The 14303-nt window shown below is 39.3% G+C and overlaps 1 protein-coding gene across 2 annotated transcripts; it reads right to left on the bottom strand.

The window, feature by feature from the left end:
- Positions 1-4937: 4937 nt before the first annotated feature.
- LOC121194303 (sterile alpha motif domain-containing protein 9-like) lies at positions 4938-12388 on the bottom strand. 2 transcript variants are annotated; one of them, XM_041057092.1, is made up of 4 exons: positions 12266-12388; positions 10323-10728; positions 8709-8767; positions 4938-8357 (listed from the first exon to the last, which is right to left on the bottom strand). In XM_041057092.1, exons 3-4 carry the CDS (start codon positions 8748-8750, stop codon positions 5583-5585), a joined length of 2817 nt encoding a protein of 938 aa, XP_040913026.1. In that variant the 5' UTR covers positions 8751-8767; positions 10323-10728; positions 12266-12388; the 3' UTR covers positions 4938-5582. The 2 variants fall into 2 exon arrangements, with proteins under 2 accessions (XP_040913026.1, XP_040913027.1); XM_041057093.1 differs by having other exon boundaries at positions 10672-10728.
- Positions 12389-14303: the final 1915 nt, after the last annotated feature.

The following is a 14303-nucleotide window of genomic DNA, read 5'->3' as shown; positions in this document are numbered from 1 at the left end:
TTTAACAGGTTTGATTTTATGAACTTGACCGATGTTTTCCTTTACAAAAAAATAAACAAATTAAATAAAATGGTGGCAGTTATATTGAGTCAACGATACACACACACAAAATGCAACAAAGCATCCCGATTATCACAGAACTTTATGTGACTAGTGGCCGCTGATTGCATGACAATAAAGATTCTTGATTCTAAAACTAAACAACTAAACATTCAAACACCATAATCTGTTGCAAAGCTGCAGCAGGAAGGATCTCTGGTCTTGCCTTTTGAACAAAAACATTTCTTTTCTAAACTTTTATTGCTGGCATGGGATTGAAACAGTGTCAGTGCTTCTGTCGCACTATTGAGGGGTTGCTATGGCTTCAGTTCAGATGTCACTGTTCTTAGTTAGACTGAAACCTTGAAGCTTTGAATCTTTTTCAGCGCAATCAGAAAGAAGACCTCAGAGCTTCATGAGGCTCCACCTGCCCATCACTAGAGCTCAGGAACAGACATGATCACAGGGAAGGACTCTAGGACAAACACAGGGAGGACAGCAGCAGATACAAATTGGGCCATGACGACAGATAAACTGACAAGGAGAAGGGGAACAACAAGACTTATATACACTGGGGTTAACTGGCAACAGGTGATTCACATCAAGGCAATGCAGACAAAGACAGGAAGTGAATTCGCAACAGAAACACAAGGAATGGAGTTTCAAAATAAAACAGCAAATGCAGAGCCAAAACTCAACAAAATACTTTTTACTCAATAACACTAGAGTCACAAAAAAGTCCTCATATGTCCACTGAACAGGCCAAAACAAAGGTTCATGGCAGGTCATCTTTACAGCATGAAACTATGCACTTTACGAAAGTAAAGAAACGGAAGGATGAATTTTTCATCAGCTTCACATCAGAACAGTAGACTCTTCCACAAAATATTGGTAGAAGAAGCAGGATTAGTGAAAATAATTGAAAATAATGAACTATAGTTTGCATTTGTATTGTATTGCAGGAATCAGGTATATACTCACCAAAGAGTCGTTTCACTTGAGTTGAGTTGTTGGAGAGGGTTTTGTGATGTTATATCCTTGTTTAGCTACGAACAAGACTGCCTACCTTTGTCAGTGTTTTGTATTGATTTGGTTCAATATATTCACCAGGTTTCGGTATTATGTCTGATTTTAGTTAGGTCATTGGATAGCCACACCAAAAGTTATGTTACACAGTGTTATGTTACACACACATAAGGCTTGAGATGCATCCACTGCTACATCTTCATGTAACTAAACTAACCTAACCTAACCTCTGTTTTAACCCATGCACCTTTATATTACTTGTTTTGGCCTTAGACACTGAAACACACTCACTCTCTCTCCCACATGGCATGCAGTCCCAGCGGCCATCTTTGATTCCACCATCTTGTTAGTTTCCTTTGTTTAGCAAAATGGCAGTCCTGCCTGCCATTTTGCATTGCCACCCCCCCCCCAAAAAAAAAACAAAAAAACACACACATACACACACACACACACACACCCATATATTGTCCCATTTCTTAGATTGGTTAGTGTGTGTTGTCACTTTATGTTAAAAAGTGGAGGTTTATATTTACAGTGCTGTAAAAAATAAATAAGTAAAAGTCTGAATCCAAATAAAGAATTACAAACAAAATTACTCCAAAATAACACGCAGATTTGCAATCATAAAAGTGTCTACCGTCTCAAAATTGTCAGTCTTAAGGACAGAAGAAAGACCTCACGAGAACTGCGTGACAAGATCAACACCACAATGAGCAATGGTGCACTCCATTTTTCTCCAAGAGAAAAATGGAGTGAAACGCCTGAAATTTGCAAAAGAACACCAGAAATGGACAAAGGAAGATTGGTGTTGTGGATTGATGAGTCCAACAGTTTGTCAACAAGCGAAAAGTGTATGTTTGAAGGGAGGGCAAGAGATATAAAAATGTTTCTTGCCAACAGTTAAACACGGAAGGGGTAGTATTAGCCCTCTTGGATTTATTTTCCAAGAGGACAATGACGCTAAACATTCTTCTAACTACACCGTCGAGCAAATTTGGGGCGAGGTGGCAAATAAAATGGACAGATCTGTTGTACATTCAAAGGAAAGCCTTTGGTTCTAGTTGTAGAAGGCATGGGATAACATTAGTGTTGACGTTCTCAGGAAATATACTGACACTATGCCTAAGAGATGTGCTGCTGTAATTGCTGCTATTTGTTGTGCTCAGAGCAACCACCTGCATGTTTCATGAACATTATGAAATGAAATCATGTTTTGGAGCCAAAAAAAAGGTCAGTATTGTCAGATCTGTCAGGTGTTCTAATAATTTTGGCCACCACTGTATATGTACAAAAACAAACTATATATGAATGAGTTTGATAGATTGAATTGAGTAAGTAAGGAGCAGCAATATAAGCAAACAGAATAAAGGTATAAACACAAACAGTAGATTTTTGAGTTTCTCTGTCAGACAGAGACAGACAGACATTTTTTTGTAACAAGTACTACGGCAGCGGAGCTGTGAGGGAGATGAAGAAAGGTTAGTGATGTTAGAGTTATAGGAGATTGTGGTGGGACAGTGAGGTATACTGTGTTTAACTTTAATGGAAGGATGATGGGTATTGAAAGTCTCTATGAATTCTTTAAAACTCTCCTTCCAATGTTGCCACGCTCCGATGATGTCATCTAGAAAACGGAGATAGAATGTGGGCTTTAATTGGCAATTAGCTAGCACCTCTGGTTTCCACTCACTCACGTAGATATTGGCATACGATGGGGCAAATGGCTGTGCCCTCCACCTGTAAGTATTGTTTGTCAAATTCAAAATCATTGCATTGAAGACATATTTCCAGGAGTTGCAACATTTCAATTGCATCTAGTCTCTTTTCGTCAGGGTAACGATTAAATACGTGCTGAACCCTTCGGAGGCCCATGTCTGCATTGATGTTTGTGTACAAGCTATCAATATCTATGGTAAAGAGGAGTGCTCCAGCTGGTAATGTCATGGAGCGGATTGTGTCCAAAAAATGATAAGCGTCTTTGAGGTAACTGGGATTTCTGCAGGAGAGAGGGCCTAAAAAGGAGTCTATATATAGCGCAATATATATCCAGCATATCCCAAAGGGGTTCCCTGCTGGATGGCAGAGCGAAAGGCAGTGCATCCGGGTTATTCTTTTGGAAATAGTCTACGAGTTTAATTCTTCTGTGGTAACGGTGCAGGTCCCCACACAGTTCATTCCTGTCAAAAGATGTGGGAGTTGGTAGTTGAATGAATGTAAGACCTCTCTCTAGCAAACATGTCTAGGCCTTGGTTGTGTGGAATAATGTGGGCAGATTTAGAATATTAGAAGAGGAGCCCCAGGACAGACTCACCTCTGCCAACAGACTGGGATCCCTGCCAGCCGCCGGATCAGGACAGGAGGACCTAGATCAGAGGTAGGTAGGGTTGAGGTTAGGGGAGGGGGAGGTGGAGGGGAGGGAGAGGATGGGGGTGAAAGTGGAGGTCCTGGGCTGTTTGGTCTGGTCAGGGGGTCCCGATCTGTGGCTTCCGGTGACCCTCTACTGATTTCATGGTTCGGTTGCGAGTGTACTATAAATTTAGTTGTAAAATGCGTCTAGCACTTCATTATAACATTATTGCTGTCAAATGAATATATATAGCAAAACTGTATTTGTAGAAATTAATAAAAATATCTACACTATATAAATCTCTCATTGTACTGAATTTTAAGTTCTTAAAACTGAATAAAACCAGATTTGCAATGTTAAACTTCAGAATCAGTGACCTCTACAGGAGTTATGCAGATTTCTACAGGACTAGTCTGCAACTAAATTCAGACTAAACCACAGATGCAGTTTAACCTTCAGCTCCTGAGGAAGCAGCAATGTGGTGTAATGTTACTCTGATCCTGACATGTTTAAATCCATCTTAAACCTTACACCACCACATCACTGGAGACATTTGAGCGGTTCCTTATTCCAATGTATCTCACACAGCTTCAATATAAACTGTACTCAGCTCAAGTAAGTATTGCTGTGTTTGTCATGTTGTGGCTAAAACTGCATTCTTGACTGAGACTGCTCAGATAGGACAGCTATGTATTGAACTAACAGTGACAGATTGGAAATAGACAGAATGTACTGCTGAAGTGAAAACAAAATGAGCTCTGAAGGATAGACCTTGTGTGAGGTGATGCACTCACTTACTGTTGTACATACATACTTCAAAAAGTTAAGTGACCTCTTAGCTTAGGAAAAAAGGAAACTAATTACACAGTAACTGTGAATCTCTGAACAAACAGAACAAAGTAATTCAAAAGAAAATTTGCCGCTTTTAAAAAAGAGTCGCATGGAAAGAGACAGTACATGTGTGAGCTGATTAGAGACTTGACTTGGTGCTGAAAGGGATAAATAGGTGGAAAGTACCAGGTGACATCCAGGTGTGTTTTTGTGAGCATGTGGTTGATTCCTTAAGTCCCAGGAAGAGTTTATAAAATGGCAAATTAGGTCTTTAGGTTAGTTTCTGTTATGGAAGAATTTGGTAACTGTTTGGGGTAAAAGTTCTCCCATAAGCCCACAAACCAATCTTTCAAAACTCTGTATTATGATTAAAGAGGAAGAAGCTGTTACTACTAAAGGTGGTATGGTGAATGTAACCTTAAAAGATAAACCTGTAAATTCAAATGACATGATGATTCTGAGGGAAACTTAAAACAAATGAATGTACACAAGGGACATATGTAACAAATTTGTCCAGCAAACTGTCCAAACAAGGTCAATCACGGTTACTTAGCTGACTCTTATTATTACTAAGATTGTCATGATTCTTATTTTATGGGAACAAGTCTACTTAATAATCTTAATAATCTTACTTGCCAGGGTAGGTCTTTTAATGTTAAGTGACTGTGATGGAAGATCAAAAACCACAAACAAGTTCACTTTTAGTCACATACATTTATTATTCACACTAATGCAATAAAAATAAACAAAGACAAACAAAGAAGCTGGAATGTATCATGGATAATTATGTAACTAGACATCCTGCACATAATTATCATCACTACATGCCATTTATTAAAAAAAAAAAAAAAAAGACATTAGTGCTGGCACCACTGAGTACAATACAAGGAAAGGGACAGCCACCACAAAAATAGGGACCCTCCCCAGCCCTATCTAACTGACTTAAGACTAACTAACTCAACTAAACCAAACCCTTATCTTCGTGCCACTACATGTGGGGGGTACTTATGCACTGAAACCCACTGGAACAGATAAGCAGCTGGAAAACCAGCAACCCTCTGCAGCCAGGGATGTGCTCCCGAGACAACTGCTCTACCCACGTTTGTGGCCGCACTAAACATTTAAATGGCAAAATCCCCTGTTGGGAAAGAGCCATCTAAACCTATCAGGGGACTAATGGGTCATTAATAAACATGGCTACCCCAAAAATGCTGTTGTCACCCAGTGGCCCAACACCAAAGAGAATTGTTAAATTCAAAAAATTATAAAATTAATAAAATTGTAAGTATAAATTTCAGAGAAAACAAAATGAGTACTAATTTGCCTCGCTCTGAAATTGTTAAATCTCCTTCTCAAGCCTTTTTGATGCATTCACAAGTTCTTTCTCTTCCAGCCTTGCAATTTCACCTTCAGTTCTTGAATCAGACCAAACAGAGAGTTTCCCCTTTGCTAGGATCTCCACTGAACGGTGGAACACATCTTGCAAATATTTTCCTTTTCCCTCTGTGCTAATAAGCTCAACTGTCTTCTGTAGTAGGTTGATAAAGTCAGCTTCTGTCATTTTATGAGTTGTTGTAAGTTCCTGGTAACAGCACCTCGCAAAATGTGGATAGATCATTTTCACAGCCCTGTGCCCCAACTCACTCTTAACTGTGGTATGGCAAATCAAATCTGAAAGCTTCCCAAACTCTTCTTGGACTGTGTCAGTGTCAGGTTGTAGACCGAGAAATTCCTGGCACAGAGACACGGGGAGAAAGACATCCTTATGGTGCACATTCAAAATGGTTAAAACAGCCAGGAGTTGGGCATTTTTCTGGCTGCTGCTGAAACTCCTCAGAGTGTTGTGGACTACACCCTGAACATACTCTGGCTTTAAGTTATTCTTTCTGATCATGAAATCATAGAAGGTTTCAACAGTTTCTTTAAGTGAAAACTGTTTCTTCTCCTCTTCGGACAGGTTATTTTCAAGGAACAGAGTGTCTCTAGGTCTGTTAAGGAACTCACAGGACCATGATCTCATGCAGTTCAGAAGGATTACCTTTGCTGACTTAATGTCGTTCTTTGTGCATTCTCTGTCAATGAGCTGCTGCAAGTCAGATACTTGTTGCATGTCATCAAAGTCATCTATCATCAGCAAAACTGGGACCTGCAGTAATTTTTCCTCATGGCCACACATTAAAAGTTTGACCACTTGATCAGCGACTTCAGAAAAGTTTGCGTTTTTGTCTTTAAGGACAGCGCAACGGAATTTATGGCGGAGATTCCATAAAGTGTGCATGGCCAATGTTGTCCCACCACATCCAGGTACATGGATGAGGTTGAATAACACACAGGCTTTTTTCTGGGAGTGCAAAACATGTGCGACGTTTTCCTCAATAAAGAAAACTTTATTTCGTTTGACAACGTTTGAGAATCCTAGCTGCTCGGAGAAATAAAAATTCCACCATGACACTTTTCCTCCTCTGTAGAAGTTCTGGTCTATGACAGTTTTATCCTCATCTCCTCCTTCACACTGGTTCACGCACAGGACCTCTAAGGTACTCAGGCTGTGCTCCACTTCTGTCTTCAGAAGCACTCTGCTTCCTCCACCACCAGTTAGGAAACGACTGGATTTACGATTTTTGGAGAAAAGACTAAGGATAGTGCCATTGACTTCAGCAAAACTGAGATCATATATACATCTATCAGAAATGTTGATTTCGCACCGAGCATCAATTAGGTCTTTCCAGGAGGTAAATGCCTTTTCACTGTCACATATACAAAGGATTTGACCTTTGTCACCAAGCTCCTTCTGGAATTTACAGAAAGTCTCAACAAGTGGATCAATCTCCTCATTCATGCACGACAAAAGTAAGAAAATGACAAGGAATCTCTTGTTCAGAACCACATCTTTGTGACACAAGAAATAAATCAGATCTTGAATGGAGGCTCCCTTGTCCATCAACCACTGGTCCATGTCTGAAGGTGGCTCATCCTGAACACCCCCATTACAGAATATCCAGCTAATCTTTGGACCTAATTCCGATGTGTTTACAGTGTCCTTAATTTGTCCTGTGATTTTATACTGTGCTGGTAAATTTACTGCACTGTGCTGTTTGAAGTGACACTGTAATCCATGTTTAGCTGATTCTGGATCAAAGTCCAAAACAGCTGTTGGGTTGAGTTCTACAAGAAATCCTAGTGATTCAAACTGGCTTGAATGTGATTTGTTCGTTACTATCACATATCGGTCAAAGCATGAAGCATCTAAAGAGGGGGATCCACCAGTTATCATTTTAATTAATGCAGTGCCTTGACAATTGCTCTTAGCCACAGCGAGGCTCTTCTCCTCAGCTTGTTTTCGGAGCTGTGATCGTTGCTTCATCCCATCAACAAACTTGTTGTACTCCTGCATAGGTTTTGCAGATGTAGTTGGTGCGAGGAGATCCCTACTGCTTCCACCATCTCGGACAAAGAATTGTTTTGAATTTGTTTCAATTTTTGCTTTTTTCTTGGCTTTTTTGGGAAGCCGGTAAGTGTGGTAGATGTTTTCTTCACAGATTATAGAGTTGGGAATTATGTCTACTTCTATCACATATTTGTTAGATGATGTCATATTCTTATCGAGAACCTCAACAAATCGAGGAGGTTTGATGCAAAAATGAGCAGCCGGTCTCTGTTTGGGCTCAAAATATTTAGCAATGGCAGAATTCAATGCTTGTGCAAAAGCCTCTTTATCCCGAACTTTCACTCCCAGCACTTGACCATGAATGAAGTCTGGTGCGTCCCCTATTCCAAAATGTATAGTGCTGTTGGTGCGGCTATTCATGCAGGCAGCTGCAATGCGAATAACCTCAGGACAGAACTTGACCATTTCAGTTTCAGGTTTTGTATTAATAAAAGCTTTATACTCATGGCAGGGTTCAATCATGTCTAAGGGACCTGACTCTATAATATCAAGAATGTTGTTTATAATGTACCTATGTGAATCATGGTATTTTCCAAATGGATAAGGCTTGCACGGTCTTTGCTGGTCTTTCTTGATTTGCTCATCTCTGGCTGTTCCTCTGTCATCCACGTTTCCCTCCTTGAGATGAGTTTGCTTTATGTTGGGAGTCAGAATCTCCTCTTCATTCTAAAACAAAAAAGGTTTTCTTTTCTTAGTTTCACATTCCAGCTCAAATTGATGCCAACTGAATTGTTTTTTGTGAAACCAAACTGTGTTGTATTTTAAATATACTCCACCTGACTTCAACATTTTTAAGCAATCCACTGATAGATTTGTATTTCATGTGTATATTTTATATACATTTTACACAGTAAACTAAAGGTAGAGAAATCTGGTGTCAGGAGAGAATTAAACATTTAGTGCAGATGTTCAAAATCATGATTAAAATCAGCTGCACTCATTTTTTATTTAATTTATTTTTTATATTTGCATTTGAAACCACCTCAAACAAAACTGGCAGCTGTTTCAACTGTTTACCTTCATTTCGACTCCACCAGCCATGACAGCTTCGGTTAGCATGTAACTTCGGTTAAATGCTAGAAGAAATAAAGAAAGTCACAATAAAGAATTACACACTGTGCAGGCTACATGACACATGACATTTTAATTGTATGTTGCTACATTTTTCCACTAAGTCTCATTTTTCCTAGTATAAATCAGATGTACCATAATTATTTAGAGACACCTGTTCTATCTTTTCATGACTCGGTTGGTTTATGTAGAGAGGCTTGATATTACACATAAAATGCCACCATGAATTTTACTCAGAAGCAATTCAATACTCCATAGGCCAATTTCATCATCAAGACATATGAATTGGTTAAATCTGATTCAGTGAACAAGGTCTTTTTAAAGCTGTGTCCAATTTCACTCACTCACACACTCACTCACTCACGGTTCTGCATTGAATTACTCCCTGGGCGAGACCCCCTCTGAGCGCCCTAACCCGAACCCCTAACTCACGAACAGCCATGTTTTATTATAACAATATTCATATTATAACAATCTCCAACTCCAACACTGCCAAAACAATTTAGAAATTAGTTATCAGAAATTAAATAAATATACTCTATATACATAAAAGTGAATTACACATTTACACATTAAAAATTACACATAACGACAGCAGAGAATAACAATAAAATAAAATGAAAACAATATAATCTTATTATTTTAAAATAATAAAAAATAAAATAATATACAAATAAAATATAGAATAAATATTCTGAATAGCACTAATCCTTCATCACACAAATGAAAACACACTAAAGGAAATCTAATTATAACACTATTGCACTAAGAGCAGCAAACAAAAACTAAAAAACTAAAACTGAAACCTGACCTTTCTGGCCTTCCTTGATGCTAAATCATCAATAATGTCATCATACAAAATCTGCTCCCCTATTGAGTGACTGATACTGATGATAGCAAGGCCAGTGAGCCGTTCCTGAGACATGGCTGACCTCAGGTACGACTTGATCAACCTTAGCTTTGAAAAGCTCTTCTAAACAGTGGATCCAACTCTATTTTCAGTTGGATTTTCATTCAATTAAATAAACTAGTGAAGGCAAATTATAGTGCACTGTATAGCAACTAGGTCATTTTTGTCGACCCCTCATGGCCCAGCAACCTCATAAATTTCACATGAGGACAGTAGACCCCTCAGACACGTCCAGTCCACAAACTGATGATGAACAGTGTAATTAAGAGAACTGCAATTTTTTTTAAGTATTAATTTATATAATTACTTTATCATAAGAATGTCTCATAATTTGTGGAAGTTATGTGGTGTAAATATTTAAAGGAAACAATGAAAATGTGTTCAATGTTGAAGAACCACACACTCCCCTGCTTTCCTTCATTAAAATATTATCAATGATACGGATTAAAGGAGGAAGCAAGTAACACTTTTAATAATAAACACACACAAAAACAACAGGGTTCTGCCCTTCCGGAGCTTGAACTCTAATTAGAGAAGCAGTGACTTTAATTTAGTCATAAATGTTATAGATGGACATGGCATATTAATCAATAATAATAATAATAATAATAATATATAGGGGTCTTGAAATGTGCTCCACTGACACTTACCTGTATTATAAAAACTCCTTTGCAGTGTCACTCCTTGAGTGGACAAATTCCCAGACTCAGTATTAAGGGCCTGTGCAGCACAGTAGACCAGTTAGCACTGTCACCTCACAGCAAGAAGGTTCAGCGTCCGAATCTTCTGGCCAAGGCTTTTCTGAAGCAAGCACTCAACGTGCCTGCATATTTTCCCTCGGCATAAAAACATGCAGATTAGGCTAACTGGTGACTCTAAATTGTCCAGAGGTGTGAAGAATAATACACAAAATACTTTAAAAAAGCAGTGAACATGGTACATTAATCCAAAAGAATAAGAATATAAAAGGGTCTTGAAATGTGCCCCACTAACACTTACCTGTATTATAAAAGCTCCTTTGCAGAATGGCTCCGTGGGTAGACAAATTCCCAGACTCTGTATTGAGGGAATAGGCAGCACAGTAGAGCAGTGGTTAGAACAGTCACCTCACAGTAAAGGTTCAGGGTCTAAATCCGCTGACTCAGGCTTTTCTGTCGCAAACACTCCAAGCGTGGGTTCCCTGCAGGTACTGTAGCTTCCTCCCACAGTCCATGACATGCAGATAAGGTGAACTGTCAACTCTTGTTGTCCAGTTCATTGTCCATAGGTGTGACTGTGAGAATGAATGGTTGTTTGTCTCGATGTGTCCGCCCTGTGATAGACTGGTGACATGTTTCAGTGCACCAAAGTCTCACCCAGAGTTGTCTGGGATTGGCCCCAGACCCCCTAGTGACCCTTATGAGGATAAGTTATATTGATAATGGATGGAAGGATGTATTGAGGGCCTGCTTATGTGTGAATGAAGGTATAACAATTTGCATATACGAGAGCGTATCATCAGAGATTATTACTCGTGGTAAACAGAATTTCCTAGATTAAAAAAAACATTTAGAAGGGCCCTTTCACATTCTTTCTAACAAAATCAAAAGAGGTTCACTTAAACAAAAGTGAGAAACTTTTAGCCATTTAACAGTTTTTTTATTTCCCCTGCAGTCCTTTTTTAAATCTGAAACAGAATCAGTATTACACGACCTGCCCCTTTTGGTTGTTTAATGGCCATTTATTTATTTATCTAATTAATCGACTTTATCTGCTTCTCTTTATTTATTTATTTTTAATTCTTATTCTTTTTTTTGGCATTTTTCATTGGTTGTATTATTACTTTTCAACAGTTGTAATTTCTTGTGCATTATTCTCCAGTTGTTTTACATTCAAAGAACAATGCACAGATAATGTTCTCAATCCGGGCTGTTTTTTGTTTTTTTTTTAACTGATGTGGAAACGTGTATCAGTAACAATCTCTTCAGTGGACAGACACAAAATTCACAAATGTGTTTTTCTTCCCCTGCCTTGTAATTAAAACAAACATTGCGTAATTCTGAGCAAAGAAATAAACTGGTTTTAGCTGCACCCTACATCCCGTGATGAAGAGTTTCAAATTTCCAGCACAGGGAGTGGCATTTCCGTATAAGGATCAAGGATCAAGGAACTTTATTGTCATACCAGGACATTCGCATGTTATGGTATGAAATTGGTACTCAGGTCCCAGTTTTAAGCCATAAACATTAGAGAAATAAGTTTGGCGGGTTTTAAGGCCTTACAGGAAGCATGTGTAACTTCCTTTTCACAGGAATAGAAAGTAAAGGGGTTTTTTCATCATCACAGTAACTTAATCTTCCGAAGCCTGTTTGTTCGTCTCAGCCCTTATTTTACACTGCAGTTATTTGTAACATTAACGAAAGACCTCACACCGCAAACCCCCATAACCACAAAATCTGTTCAGTGGAGCGGGTCCAGGTACAGTGAGATGCAGGCCTCCTTCCAACAGTACGACGAAATAAACAATAACATCTGAATCACAAGAGATATCCACACTCGAAATGTGGATCCAGTTAGGCACAGACATCATTAACGATACAAAATATGAACGTACCTTCGATTTTTAATCGTTTCTGTCTTCTCGTCCTTCACTTCACACAGTGAAGCAGCCCGTGCCACAGCGGACAGCTTCACTGTGCCGAGACAAAAAGTTTAGGCAGCGGAAGAATACACTTCCTGGTTTCTGTGTGATGATTGACAATATGAAGTATAAATGAACCAGTATAAAGGCACCGCAAACAGTAGTAGGCTAATGACTGAATGAACTGAATGAAATAAAGATTATTATTCGATTGATTTAATAATCATTTGGGGTTTCTTTTTTCTTTTTTCGCTCCTCTTTATTGAACATCATGAACTTACAGATATTCAGCTGGACCGATCGCTCTGATTCATTTCCAGAATGTGTGTGAAATGTAACAAGTATAGAGATGTCCGTCAAATGAAATACGAAAAGAAGAGAAATGATTTCTAAATATAATTAACCGGTAACATCACTATAAGCCAACATGCCGTCATCAGTGGACAGTGAAAATAATTCTTTGAAATTTAACGGTGCGCTCACTTTGTGCGTTTTTCCTATCAAATGAACGCGCTGTCTCTCATCTTCAAATGTCCTGTAGGTGCTAAATTATAAAGTAATGCAGCCGCCTTTAATTGTACACTGTTCATGTGCAGCTGAGAGACCATAACGCACTGACCTGACAGCACTTTGGGAGGTTTTCCTGAGGATGTACTGAGGACGATAACAGCAAGCGCTCCAAAAATAGTACCGAAAATGGCCAGCAGGTGTCGCACTGTGAACGTCCTCTTTACATCCATAGAAGTGAGTAATCCGCGAGGCCAGTGGGCATCATATGAAGAGTCAGATACTGAGCAGTGAATTTGTTTGAGGCACCTCATCCAGGTAGAAGCTGGAGACTGCTAGAAAGTGTTTTTCCAAACATGAAATATTTATTTTAATATGCATTGTTTTTATTTATCATAATGTTGTATTTAAAATAATATACATTATGGACCTCTTCTAAACTGAGACCACATTGTTGGCATTATTAATTGAGCTATATAATGTCACCTGTCAATATAAAACTTTATGTTCTGGTGTGTCTGTAGTGAACAAGAAGAGCTCAGGAAAAGATTCTGTCAGACTAAAGCCTGCTACAGACAGGAGAGGGAGCTCCATGACTGGATGTTCCAGCATGGGCAGGAACTCAAGGAGCAAGTCACTGAGACAGCAGCTCAGAATAAATACCTGACTGGCAAAATCAGAGTATGATGCCTAACTAACTAGACTGTAATATGTTTAGCCGTTACACATAAATTAAGGATCAGCCTCTTTCTCCAGGGCAGAACGCAACTCAGTCTCAAACGGCCAAGTTAAGACTCCTATCATGCAGGAAGCTGGCAATATGGTATCAGGAGGGGACAGATTGACTTCAGTGTCAAACTGACAGGAGAGGGTGTCTGATTTGACGTTTTTCAAGCCCAGCCGATAAGTGATGGTGAACCTGAAGCGACCAAAGAAAAGCACCCACCGAGCCTGCTGAGAGTTCAGTCTCTGTGCAGATTGTAGGTACGCTAGGTTCACACCACAAATGGCTGCTCAGCCCCCTCCAGCCAGTGTCTCCACTCCTCCAATGCCAACTTAACTGCCAGGAGTTCTTCATTGTCAACATCATAGTTGCGCTCTGCTGGGGAGAGACATCGGGAGAAGTGGGCACAGGGATTAAGTTTTCGATCTGCACTGGATCGTTGGGAGAGGATGGCCCCCACCCCCACATACTGGAATGTCGGATCAGGTAGAGACAGGATTGGAGCGAAGGTGAATGACCTCTTTGGTGACAGAGAATAGAGCAGTTAATTGGCATTTGCTTTACCGAGCAGACTTTGTCTTCTATTCAGAATTTGCTGGCACGCTGCAGGTGATCAGTTAAAATCAGTCAGAGTTCTGTTTATTGGAAAAACAGAGTAAACAGAACCAAATAACAAAGGTAAACCATATGTCAGGAGGGTTAAATATTACTATAAATAAATATTCATTTCCCAACTGTGCTATAAACTTCATACAAAGCGCAGTAAACAGAAGTCCCTAA

The sequence above is a fragment of the Toxotes jaculatrix genome, chromosome 15, assembly GCF_017976425.1.
Source record: "Toxotes jaculatrix isolate fToxJac2 chromosome 15, fToxJac2.pri, whole genome shotgun sequence".
In the NCBI taxonomy this organism is placed as follows: Eukaryota; Metazoa; Chordata; class Actinopteri; family Toxotidae; genus Toxotes; species Toxotes jaculatrix.
The sequence above is the reverse complement of the archived record's forward strand: the minus strand, read 5'-3'. Positions and strand labels throughout refer to the sequence as shown.

Excerpts from the sequence above, each read along its gene's own strand:
- LOC121194303 (XM_041057092.1), bottom strand. The coding sequence starts at position 8,750 with ATGCTAACCGAAGCTGTCATGGCTGGTGGAGTCGAAATGAAG. Across the intron at positions 8,358-8,708 it reads CTGGTGGAGTCGAAATGAAG|AATGAAGAGGAGATTCTGAC; the intron begins GTAAACAGTTGA and ends TTTTTGTTTTAG.